This window comes from Kogia breviceps, chromosome 2 (assembly GCF_026419965.1).
Source record: "Kogia breviceps isolate mKogBre1 chromosome 2, mKogBre1 haplotype 1, whole genome shotgun sequence".
NCBI classification, from domain to species: Eukaryota; Metazoa; Chordata; class Mammalia; order Artiodactyla; family Physeteridae; genus Kogia; species Kogia breviceps.
The window spans coordinates 109,172,641-109,184,979 of record NC_081311.1 but is presented as its reverse complement, the minus strand read 5'-3'; the positions used below and the strand labels follow the sequence as shown (position 1 = coordinate 109,184,979).

The following is a 12,339-nucleotide window of genomic DNA, read 5'->3' as shown; positions in this document are numbered from 1 at the left end:
TAGGACCACAGACAGAATCTTGTCTAAAAAGGAGTCCCTCAAAGCCAGTGGCCATATTGTTCTGCTGTCCCAGCTGAGCTGTCGGCAGATGAAGCCAAGGGAGGGCCTGAAAGAAATGAAATGACATATGTGTCTGGGGACAGAGACCATTGCTTTAAATGACAGGAACAGCTGCTCCTCTAATTTGTTCTGAAGTCACCCGTTTATATCCCCATAGCACATTTTAGCTTCTTGAAAGCCATTTTCACAGCCTTCATCTTTTCCCCTCTCACCACATGCCAGCCTGACAGAGCAGGAAATGAGGACATACAGATCAGGTAGTCTGCCAATGTTAGTGGCAGCTCCCAGTCAAGAAGCCATGTCTCTTGATTCCTAATTTAGAACTCATTTTACTAGACATATTCCAATTATGTTCCCAACTGCATGAGCAATCGGAAGCTGGATGTGTATCAACCAAGCCTTGTTTCCTTCCCTAAAAAAGTATAATGAAAACTGACATCCACCTGATTGCCATGGCCTGGACATAGTACGGGCTAAGACAAGTCATATACATATGGGAACCCAGCATAGATAAACTAGAGGATTAAAGAGAAAAGGCATGCATGGAAAGCAAACTGTTCATTTGGATCTAGGGAACAGAAACCTTTCCTATTACTCACCTTCTCCAGCCAACGCCAGGATAGTCCTTGACCTGGTCTGTTTCCCATCGGAGTTTTTATTTGAACAAGACTGGGAGCAGGATGACCACTCTGTCCACTTGCTTACCACACAATCCATCCGGCAGGGAATTTCACACACCATCTGTTCAGGAGGAGGAGGTGCTGGGCAGAGAGTCCCTGATACCTCTTCTCCTGTAGTCAACCAGAGCAAGACAGATGTCGATTAATGTAAAATCGAGACCAGTTCCAGGAACATTTAGGTTCACTGCTTCATCTATTACTTCAGTTTAGTTTAGGAGACTTCACCTGGTGTCTCTAAACGAATAACATGCAAAAAACTGATTTTTTTTCAGCTGTTCATAATATTTATTTCAAGAAAAACTGTCAGGAGATAATTTGGCATTTGGAAAGGTAGATACAGCATCAAAACTGCCATTTGCCATCCTTTCTAGGGACAAGTGGGCTTCCTTCAGGAACAATTTAGCCATGGATGGCTGGAGACAGACGGGACTGACATGCTATGGACACCATGTGTAACGGGCACATGTATTTCTGCAAAATGGGAGTCAGAGGAGTCTTTTGGCCTGAAAACCACAATTTACACTGAGCAATCTATTCAGCAGCCCCCTGCAAATTATCAGTTTAATTTTTTATTGGGTGCTTTCACCTCCAAATACGTAACCTTAAGCGAGATTATCACACAGTGATTCTTTTATTCTGTTTGTGCACAGTGGTAAATGTGCACAATGGAAATGAATCTGTGGCTAAAATTATATAATGTGTTGAGATAAAAGTTGAAAGCAAGTCCAAAATTTTCCCTAATCTATTCCCTCTTTGAATGATGTGATGAATTAGTCCAACCAAAATACACACACACACACACACACACACACACACATATGTATATATGATAATGGGGGATGGAGTTTTACAATGATCAATAACAGACAAGACTAAGGGGATAATTTCTAAGCTGCTTTTCCGTATCTCAAATGATTGCAATGAATTTTTTCTAAGCTCTCTTTTAGGTTACTTATTCACCATTTTTAGAATTCAAATATTATTCTTATATTCTTCTTTATAGATAACAATTCAACTCTTACTATGCCCCCCCCATTCACAGTCACCTCATAAATATAGAAGACAGGAAGAAAAGTAAAACCATTTATGGTTTGAAGCAACAACATGAAATGTGGAATGGCAACTCTAGGAGACAGGTCGTTTTGTCTTTGTGACTTTATGTCCACGGAATTCTCCTGTCATAATCTGTCTGACACAAAAAATAACTAATATTTATGCAGTATTTCCCTCGTGCCAGGCACGGTCCTTATAAGATGTTCTTATAGACAGGGTTGACCCATCTTCTTTTATAGATGAGGAGTCAGTGGCTCGGGAAGGAAAACTTGCTCAGGGTCACACAGGCCTGAGTTGGGAAGCAAATGAAAACTTTCTGATTCCAAAAATTCTGGTTTCCCCATTAGACATATTGTATCTAATTTCAAGAGATGGATATTCCTTTTCAGAGGAAGTCAATAAAACAAGCTGACAGTAAGCAAAACTGCCTGGTGGAGAAGCTAGTGCCCTCCTAAGATGTGCATTCATATTTGTAAATGAGGCCAGGCTCATTGCCCTTGAGGTACAAATAAAACTTTTCAAGCATATTATGAGAAGTAATGGAGATTCTAGCAGATAATCGAGCTGAAAGACCAGTTCCAATCACTCTCTTTTCAGCCTCAGTCTATTTTCAGGTTTAGTCCACACTGTATATGCAAACATGCACACGGACGTGCATGGATGCACGCGTGCGCGCGCACACACACACACACACACACACTACAGCTTAGGGGGAGTGCTTTCCCAAGTACAGAAGTAGGCAGGTCAAACTAAACATACAAACTACATCTAATCAAAATTCAATTTTCACATCTGTGAATATTATGAGGATAATTTTTTAATAGAAAAACACTTCAAAGCAGTGTCTTGTAAAGAACATTTTGATGAGTAAGAGATATTTGAAGAGTTCTTACTTGAAACAGTGGGGGGAAAGCTGAGACGTCCTAGATTAAAATAGTAAAATTGGTCTCACCACTGGAGAGTAGTGTGTGTTGAAAATGCCAACTGCCATGTAAACTTCCTTCGATGGAAATGGTATGTAGTATTTTTCAGTCTTATTTGACCAAAGGCCATCCTTTTTTAGGAAGTACCTCTCCCAGAAATGGTATTTTTATTAACATGTTTTGAGAAAACCCTGCCTTCAAGAGTTACAAAATTATCAACTACTATTTGATGAACATATACCATGTCCGAGGCATATAATGGGATAAATATAAGTGAAGATACTACGATTTATCCCCCTAGAACTCATGATTAATAACAGAGATGAGCTATAAATACATAAAGATAAAACCTAGTCCAAAAGTAAATGTCAAGTTGCAAATGTGTGTTTTAAATAAAGAATGCTGTAGTGATTTAGGGAAGAGAAGGACCTCTGGGGAACTAGTCTGAGAACAGAAGGCTTTGAAAAAGGAGAAAGAGACTGTGAGAATTGGTGGCAATCAGGGAGGGCATGCCAGTCAATGCAACTGTCAACAAAGGTATAATGATGGGAAAATACAAGGTATGTGGAAGACAGTTAATCCTGAAGCTGCCTGAGGAGAAGAGGAAGCCCACGTTGGAAGAGTTGTTTGACATCAAATTCTGAATAACTTAGACTGACACACCAATTTTGTTCTATTTCCGCCTACCTTCAATTCCCAAACGCTCAGGTTTCCCGTGACCTAAATTTAACTTCCTCCCCAGTCATCCATCATTCAGCACCCTTAGTATTCGCTTCTGGTGCTGGGATGCTTTTTAAAACCTAAGCTTTCCCATAAACTGATATATCCATTTCCACAGTGCAGTGAAATGTCAATACTCTCACCAACACTTTGACAGCTTGTCGATATGGACTAATTTGGAAATGTGAGCAATCAGATAAGTTATTCTTTAGCGAAGCCAAGCTAATAGTCATGGGCAGGCTCTTCAATGCTTGTGTGAGCTATTTTATAAGAAATCTTGCCAAAGAAAAACTGCATGATGGGATCCCAGTCACAGGTGGCCTAGGAAGACACAGTTAAGTATCTGAAGGTGAAACCCAGCACAACTTATCCTCTTGAGCATATCACTTAACTTCTTTGAATCTCAGTTATCTCATCTGCAATAATGAAATAATAACACTTACTTTTCAAAGATAGTCTAAGGATTAGAAATCACTTATACAACAAATACAGCAGAGTGTCCAACAACAGAGGGAGGACCCAATATAGAGGAACATTTAAAACCTTTTAAAAAATGTTTGGGGCTTCCCTGGTGGCGCAGTGGTTAAGAATCCACCTGCCAGTGCAAGGGACACGGGTTCGGGCCCTGGTCCGGGAAGATCCCACATGCCGGGGAGCAACTAAGCCCGTGCACCACAACTACTGAGCCTGCGCTATAGAGCCTGCAAGCCACAACTACTGAACCTGCGTGCCGCAACTACTGAAGCCTGCGCACCTAGGGCCCGTGCTCCACAACAAGAGAAGACACTGCAACGAGAAGCCCACGCACCACAACGAAGAGCAGCCCCACTCGCAGCCAACTAGAGAAAGCTCTCATGCAGCAACGAAGACCCAACACAGAGGAAGAAAGGAAGGAAGGGAGAGAGGGAGAGGGAGGGAGGGAGGGAGGGAGGAAAGTAAGAAAAAAAAATGTTGTTTGCAAAGATGTACACCGCCAAAACTCAATGGCATTCTTGATCTAAAAAATCTAGATACTTACGCCATAACCATGGAAAGCACTTGCTTTACTGTGCATATATGGGTACAAATAACCAACAACAACTTCACAGACGAGTTCACATAATATATAAAGACTGCTTATAATTATCCAGATCACTTTATTTATATGTGGCTCATCTAAACCATTTAAGAGCCAAAAATAAAGCACTTGGGCCTGAATAACCTCATCTGCCCATCTACATTGGTAATAATGATCTTCCTATTGCACACAGAGAACTCATTTCAAAAGAAGAGCATTTATACTTCTTTGTTTTCACTTTCATGGATGGATCAATGAGACCAACTGAAATCTCAGGCAAGTGTGGAAAATAAAGCAGCATGTGGGACAGAAACTTAGTCATTAAAAGTGATTTTCACAAGCTCTTATAATCTAATATTACAAAAAATTGAGTATATTTAAGAGGGAAATTGAATTCATCTTTCAAGAAGATTCTAAAATTACTCCCAGCTTTTATCACACTCCCTGGGATCAATAATGACAAACTCCACATTCTCTCCTCATAGAGCAGACTTATATAGACCAGTTGTGATTCTGAAAATATGGGATATGGTGCTCTTCAACCTTGTCACTCACGATTTTTTAATAATTTAATATGATGAAATCCACATTACATAAAATTAAACATTTTATTTTTAATTTTTATTATTATTATTTTTGGCCACGAGGCATATGGGATCTTAGTTCCCTGACCAGAGATTGAACCCGTGCCCCCTGCAGTGGAAGTGCAGAGTCCTAACCACTGGACTGTCAGGGAAGTCCAAAGTTAACCATTTTAGAGGAAACACTTCAGCAGCATTTAGTAAATCACGATGTTTTGGCAACTACCACCTCTATCTAGTTTCAAAACGTTTCATTACTCCAAAGTAAAAGTCTTTATCCATTAAGCAGTTTCTCCCCATTACTTCCTCCCTCAGACCCTGGCAGCCACCAATTACTGTTCTATCTCTACAGATTTATCTATTTTGAATAGTTTATGTCAGTGGAATCATATAAGTTGTGATTTTTTGCATCTGGGTTCTTTCACTTAGCATAATACTCTGGAGGCTCATGCATGTTGTAGTATATATCACTACTTCATTCCATTTTATGATGGAATAATGTTCCATTGTGTATATATATATATATATATATATATATACCAAGGTTTGTTTATCCATTCATCCAAACTCATACATGTTTGAGTGTCTGAGTTCAATTATTTTCAGTATACACCTAGGGATGGAATTCCAGGGTCATATTCGTCACTCAGTTTTGTTTGTCTGTGATTCTGGAGACCTTGGCATAGATGACCAGACTAGAGCCTGGCCCTAGTTCATACTATTCATACTACTGTTCTCATGCTTGTCAATTCCTGGCTGAAAACAACAGTTCTTAGATGGGAGAAAGAAAGATTCTTTTCTTTTTTAAAAGAAATATGGTTTATTTACAATGTTGTGGAAGTTTCAGGTACAGCAAGGTGATTCAATTATCTATATCTATATTCTTTTTCAGATTCTTTTCCATTATAGGTTATTACAAGATATTAAATATAGCTCTCTGTGCTATATAGGTCCTTGTTATCTATTTTATATATAGTAGTATGTATCTGTTAATACCAAACTCCTAATTTATCCCTCCCCCTGCCTTTTCCCTTTTGGTAACCATAAATGTGTTTTCTATGTCTGTGAGCCTATTTCTGTTTTGTAAATAAGTTCATTCGTATCCTTTTTTTTTAGATTCCAAATACAGCTGATATCATATGACATCTCTCTTTCTCTGTCTGACTTACTTCACTTAGTATGATAATCTCTAGGTCCACCTCAGAGAAACCTTCTTGAACATATAAAAAAACTCAGGATTCCCTAAAAATGCTTCTTTTTCTGGTTCAAATGTATATGGTACTTAAAGTATAAATAGCTCATGACAGACTCTCTTTGGCTACTGGTCAAGCAACCACGTAAATTTAACACTAATGTAGCTTTCAGATTTGGGGCTTTCCACATCAACCTAATGTTTAAACCATACCTACGCTATATACTATACCCTGTGGCTTTCTTTGTTTTATAATCCTAAGGAACTAAAATTTAATATTATGAGCTACCATCTCTCTTTTGTAGTGATGGAACAAACAGCTATAATTCTTAGTTTCCTAATCTATACTGTAGGTGTCCAAAATTAGAAAAGTTATAGACAAAATAGAAAGAGAAACCCAGATATCCACAAATCTACAGTCATATTTTTAAAGTAGACCAGCATTTTATCATTATACACACTTCAACTACCTTATCTTCCAAAAATAATGCAATTTGGGTACTTTGTCAATATTTCTTTTGTGTGTTATTACACTCTCTATGGAAAATAATGAAGCAGTTATCAGAAATACATGTCATAGGGCTTCCCTGGTGGCGCAGTGGTTGAGAGTCCGCCTGCCAATGCAGGGGACACGGGTTCGTGCCCCGGTCTGGGAAGATCCCACATGCCGCGGAGTGGCTGGGCCCGTGAGCCATGACCGCTGAGCCTGCGCGTCCAGAGCCTGTGCTCCGCAACGGGAGAGGCCACAGCAGTGAGAAGCCCACGTACCGCCAAAAAAAAAAAAAAAAAAAAAAAAAAAGAAATACATGTCATAAAATTTTGTCCTATTTAAATCTCAGAAAAGAACGCCAATAAACGTTGATTAAACACCTGCCGACAGCTGAGTAAGATGTCAACGGATGGTACATAGCAAATTTACTGGAATTCATATGCACTTAATTCTGTTTTTAAAATTTAAATATCTCCCTAAATGCAAATAGCTTCTAGCCACTTCTGGACTGGGACCCTAATCAGCTAAGGAAATGTTTATATTTCAAACCAATAAAATATGAAGGAAAACTAAGGGTTAAACAGAAGCCATGTGCAACTATGCAATGCCAGCAATTCAATTAATGCTTCTGCTTGCTGATTTTACCATTTGAAGTGTATTTGTCTATCCAGTTTGCACGTATAGGAAGGCAAATTTTAAAAATCGGATGTTAAGGATTATCATATTTATAATAACAGAAACAACAACGGCAATAACAAAATGGCATCAGCATGTGATGTTTGGGAAAGCACAGAGTGGACTATACTCTGAGCAAACCATATTGTCTACTGAATATCCATACTGACATCATTAGTTAGGTACTATGGTCACACCTATGGAACAGAGAGGTTAAAAATACTTGCTCAAGAGTCACATGGCTTGTACGTGTCTGAGCTAGAACTAGAAAACATACCTGTTAGACATTACAAGCTATATTCTTAACTGTTTTGCTGTATTGCATCCTGGTTCATATCTCACATATGTGTTTCTCATTACATTACTTTTAGCTGATGCCAAACCACAAAGAAGGGATTCGATACAATTCATTGGCAGCCAGGCAGTAAATTTAGTATTGGAAAAAATAAGCTGAAAGGAGTGAGCAGTTCCTTGAATATCTAGGAACTGCATCATAAGATAAGGCAGAATAGGGCAATACTTTTCAAAAATAGAAAAGATAAGCAGATGAAGAAGAGTTCAGAATGGAGAGATGGACGATTAAGATAGAATGCAAGAGGATCTGGGAGAAGATGGCAGAAGAGTAAGACGCGGAGATCACCTTCCTCCCCACAAATACGTCAGAAATACATCTACACGTGGAACTGCTCCTATAGAACCCCCACCGAACGCTGGCAGACCTCAGACCTCCCAAAAGGCAAGAAACACCCCACGTACCTGGGTAAGGCAAAAGAAAAAAGAAAAAACAGAGACAAAAGAATAGGGACGGGACCTGCACCAGTGGGAGGGAGCTGTGAAGGAGGAAAGGTTTCCACACACTAGAGGCCCCTTCGCGGGCGGAGACTGCGGGTGGCAGACGTGGGGAGCTTCGAAGCTGCGGAGGAGAGCATAGTAACAGGGTGTGGAGAGCAAAGCGGAGAGATTCCCAAGAGGACCGGCGCCGACCAGCACTAACCAGCCCGAGAGGCTTGTCTGCTCACCTGCTGGGACGGGCGGGGGCTGGGAGCTGAGGCTTGGGCTTCGGTCGGAAGCCGGGACAGGACTGGGGTTGGCGGCGTGAACACAGCCTGAAGGGGTTACTGTGCCACGGCTAGCCGGGAGGGAGTCCGGGAGAAGTCTGGAGCTGCGAAGAGGCAAGAGACCTTTTCTTCCCTCTTTGCTTCCTGGGGCGCGAGGAGAGGGGATTAAGCGTGCCGCATAAAGGAGCTCCAGAGACGGGCGCGAGCCGCGGCTGTTGGCGTGGACACGAGAAACGGGCGTGGGACGCTAGGGCTGCTGCTTCCGTCTCCAAGAAGCCTGTGTGTGAGCACAGGTCACTCTCCACAACTCCCCTCCTGGGAGCCTGTTCAGCCCGCCACTGCCGGGGTCCCGGGATCCAGGGACAGCTTCCCCGGGAGAACGCGCACGCGCCTCACGCTGATGCAACGTCACGCCAGCCTCTGCCGCTGCGGGCTCGCCCCGCATCCGTGCCCTTCCCACCCCGTGGACTGAGTGAGCCAGAGCCCGCGAATCAGCTGCTCCTTTAACCCCGTCCGGTCTGAGTGAAGAGCAGACGCCCTCGGACGACCTACACGCAGGGGCAGGGCCACGTTCAAAGCTAAACACCAGGTGCTGTGCGAACAAAGAGGAGAGGGGGAGGTCTCTCCCAGCACCATCAGAAGCAGCGGATTGAAGCTCCACAATCAGGTTGAAGTGCCCTGCACCTGTGGAATACCTGAATAGACAGCAAATCATCCCAAGTTGAGGAGGTGGACTTTGGGAGCAAGATATATTATTATTTCCCCCTTTTTCTCTTTTTGTGAGTGTGTATGTGTGTGCTGCTGTGTGAGATTTTGTCTGTATAGCTTTGCTTTCACCATTTGTCCTAGGGTTCTTACCAAACCGTTTTTTTTAAATAAAATTTTTCTTTTTAAAAATTATTTTTTATTTTAATAACTTTATTTTATCCTACTTTATTTTATCTATTTTCTTTCTTTCTTCCTTTCCTCCTCTCTTCCTCCCTCGCTTCCTCCCTTCCTTCCTCCCTCCCTTTCTTCCTCTCTTCCTTCCTTCCTTTCTTGCTTTCTTCCTTCCTTCCTTCATTTCTTCCTTCCTTGCTTCCTTCTTTCCTTCCTTTCTTTCTTCCTTCCTTCCTTTCTTTCTTTCCTTTCTATTTTTTCTCACTTTTATTCTGAGCTGTGTGGATTAAAGGCTCTTGGTGCCCCAGCCTGGCATCAGTGCTGTGTCTCTGAGGTGGGAGAACCAAATTCAGGACACTGGTCCACAAGAGACCTCCCAGCTCCACGTAATATCAAATGGTGAAAACCTCCCAGAGATCTCCATATCAACACCAAGACCCAGCTTCACTCAACGACCAGCAAGCTACAGTGCTGGACACCCTATGCCCAACAAATAGCAAGACAGGACCACAGGCCCATCGATTAGCAGAGAGGCTGCCTAAAATCATAATAAGGCTACCGACATCCCAAAACACACCACCAGACGTGAACCTGCCCACCAGAAAGACAAGATCCAGTCTCATCCACCAGAACATAGACACTAGTGCCCCCAACCAGAAAACCTACTCAAGCCACTGAACCAACCTTAGCTACTGGGGACAGACACCAAAAACAACAGGAACTACAAACCTGCAGCCTGCAAAAAGGAGACCCCAAACATAGTAAGCAAAATGAAAAGACAGAAAAACACACAAAAGATGAAGGAGCAGGGTAAAATCCCACCAGACCTAACAAATGAAGAGGAAATAGTCTACCTGAAAAAGAATTCAGAATAATGATAGTAAAGATGATCCAAAATCTTGGAAATAGAATAGACAAAACGCAAGAAACAGTTAACAAGGACCTAGAAGAAATAAAGAGGAAGCAAGCAACGATGAGCAACACAATAAATGAAATGAAAAATACTCTAGATGGGATCAATAGCAGAATAACTGAGGCAGAAGAATGGATAAGTGACCTGGAAGATAAAATAGTAGAAATAACTACAGCAGAGCAGAATAAAGAAAAAAGAATGAAAAGAACTGAGGACAGTCTCAGAGACCTCTGGGACAACATTAAAAGCACCAACATTCGAATTATAGGGGTCCCAGAAGAAGAAGAGAAAAAGAAAGGGACTGACAAAATATTTGAAGAGATTATAGTTGAAAACTTCCCTAATATGGGAAAGGAAATAGTCAATCAAGTCCAAGAAGCACAGAGAGTCCCATACAGGGTAAATACAAGGAGAAACACGCCAAGATACATATTAATCAAACTATCAAAAATTAAATACAAAGAAAACATATTAAAAGCAGCAAGGGAAAAACAACAAATAACACACAAGGGAATCCACTTAAGGTTAACAGCTAATCTTTCAGCAGAAAGTTTGCAAGGCAGAAGGGACTGGCATGACATATTTAAAGTGATGAAGGAGAAAAACCTACAACCAAGATTACTCTACCCAGCAAGGATGTCATTCAGATTTGATGGAGAAATTAAAACCTTTACAGACAAGCAAAAGCTGAGAGAGTTCAGCACCACCAAACCAGCTTTACAACAAATGCTAAAGGAACTTCTCTAGGCAAGAAACACAAGAGAAGGAAAAGAACTACATGAACAAACGTGAAACAATTAAGTAAATGATAATAGGAACATACATATCAATAATTACCTTAAATTGTAAATGGATTAAATGCTCCCACCAGAAGACACAGACTGGCTGAATGGATACCAAAACAAGACCCATATATATGCTGTCTACAAAAGACCCACTTCAGACCTAGGGACACATACAGACTGAAAGTGAGAGGATGGAAAAAGATATTCCATGCAAATGGAAATCAGAAGAAGGCTAGAGTAGCAATTCTCATGTCAGACAAAATAGACTTTAAAATAAAGACTATTACAAGAGACAAAGAAGGACACTACATAATGATCAAGGGATTGATCCATGAAGAAGATATAACTATTGTAAATATTTATGCACCCAACATAGGAGCACCTCAATACATAAGGCAAATACTAACAGCCAAAATATGGGAAATTGACAGTAACACAGTCATAGTAGGAGCCTTTAACACCCCACTTTCACCAATGGACAGATCATCCAAAATGAAAATAAATCAGGAGACACAAGCTTTAAATGATACATTACACAAGATGGACTTAATTGATATTTATAGGACATTCCATCCAAAAACAACAGAATACACATTTTTCTCAAGTGCTCATGGAACATTCTCCAGGATAGATCATATCTTCGGTCACAAATCTAGCCTTGGTAAATTTAAGAAAATTGAAATTGTATCAAGTATCTTTTCCGACCACAATGCTATGAGACTAGATATCAATTACAGGAAAAGATCTGTAAAAAATACAAACACATGGAGGCTAAACAATACACTACTTAATAACGAAGTGATCACTGAAGAAATCAGAGGAAATCAAAAAATACTTAGAAACAAATGACAATGGAGACACGATGATCCAAAACCTATGGCATACAGCAAAAGCAGTTCAAAGAGGGAAGTTTATAGCAATACAATCCTACCTTAAGAACCAGGAAACATCTCGAATAAACAACCTAACTTTCAACCTAAAGCAATTAGAGAAAGAAGAACTAAAAACCCCCCAAATTTAGCAGAAGGAAAGAAATCATAAAGATCAGATCAGAAATAAATGAAAAAGAAATGAAGAAACGATAGCAAAGATCAATAAAACTAAAAGCTGGTTCTTTGAGAAGATAAACAAAATTGATAAACCATTACCCAGACTCATCAAGAAAAAAAGGGAAAAGACTCAAATCAATAGAATTAGAAATGAAAAAGGAGATGTAACAACGGACACTGCAGAAATACAAAAGATTATTAGAGATTACTACAAGCAACGGTAT

General features: G+C 40.5%; 1 protein-coding gene across 1 annotated transcript in view; it reads right to left on the bottom strand.

Moving 5' to 3' along the window:
* The window catches only part of THSD7B (thrombospondin type 1 domain containing 7B), an 876,032-nt gene that overhangs the window by 409,544 nt on the left and 454,149 nt on the right, over nt 1–12,339 (bottom strand). The window contains exon 8 of the mRNA XM_059052359.2: nt 660–851. Within this exon, the coding sequence (XP_058908342.1) occupies nt 660–851 (192 nt within the window). The remainder of the gene's footprint in view (nt 1–659; nt 852–12,339) is intronic.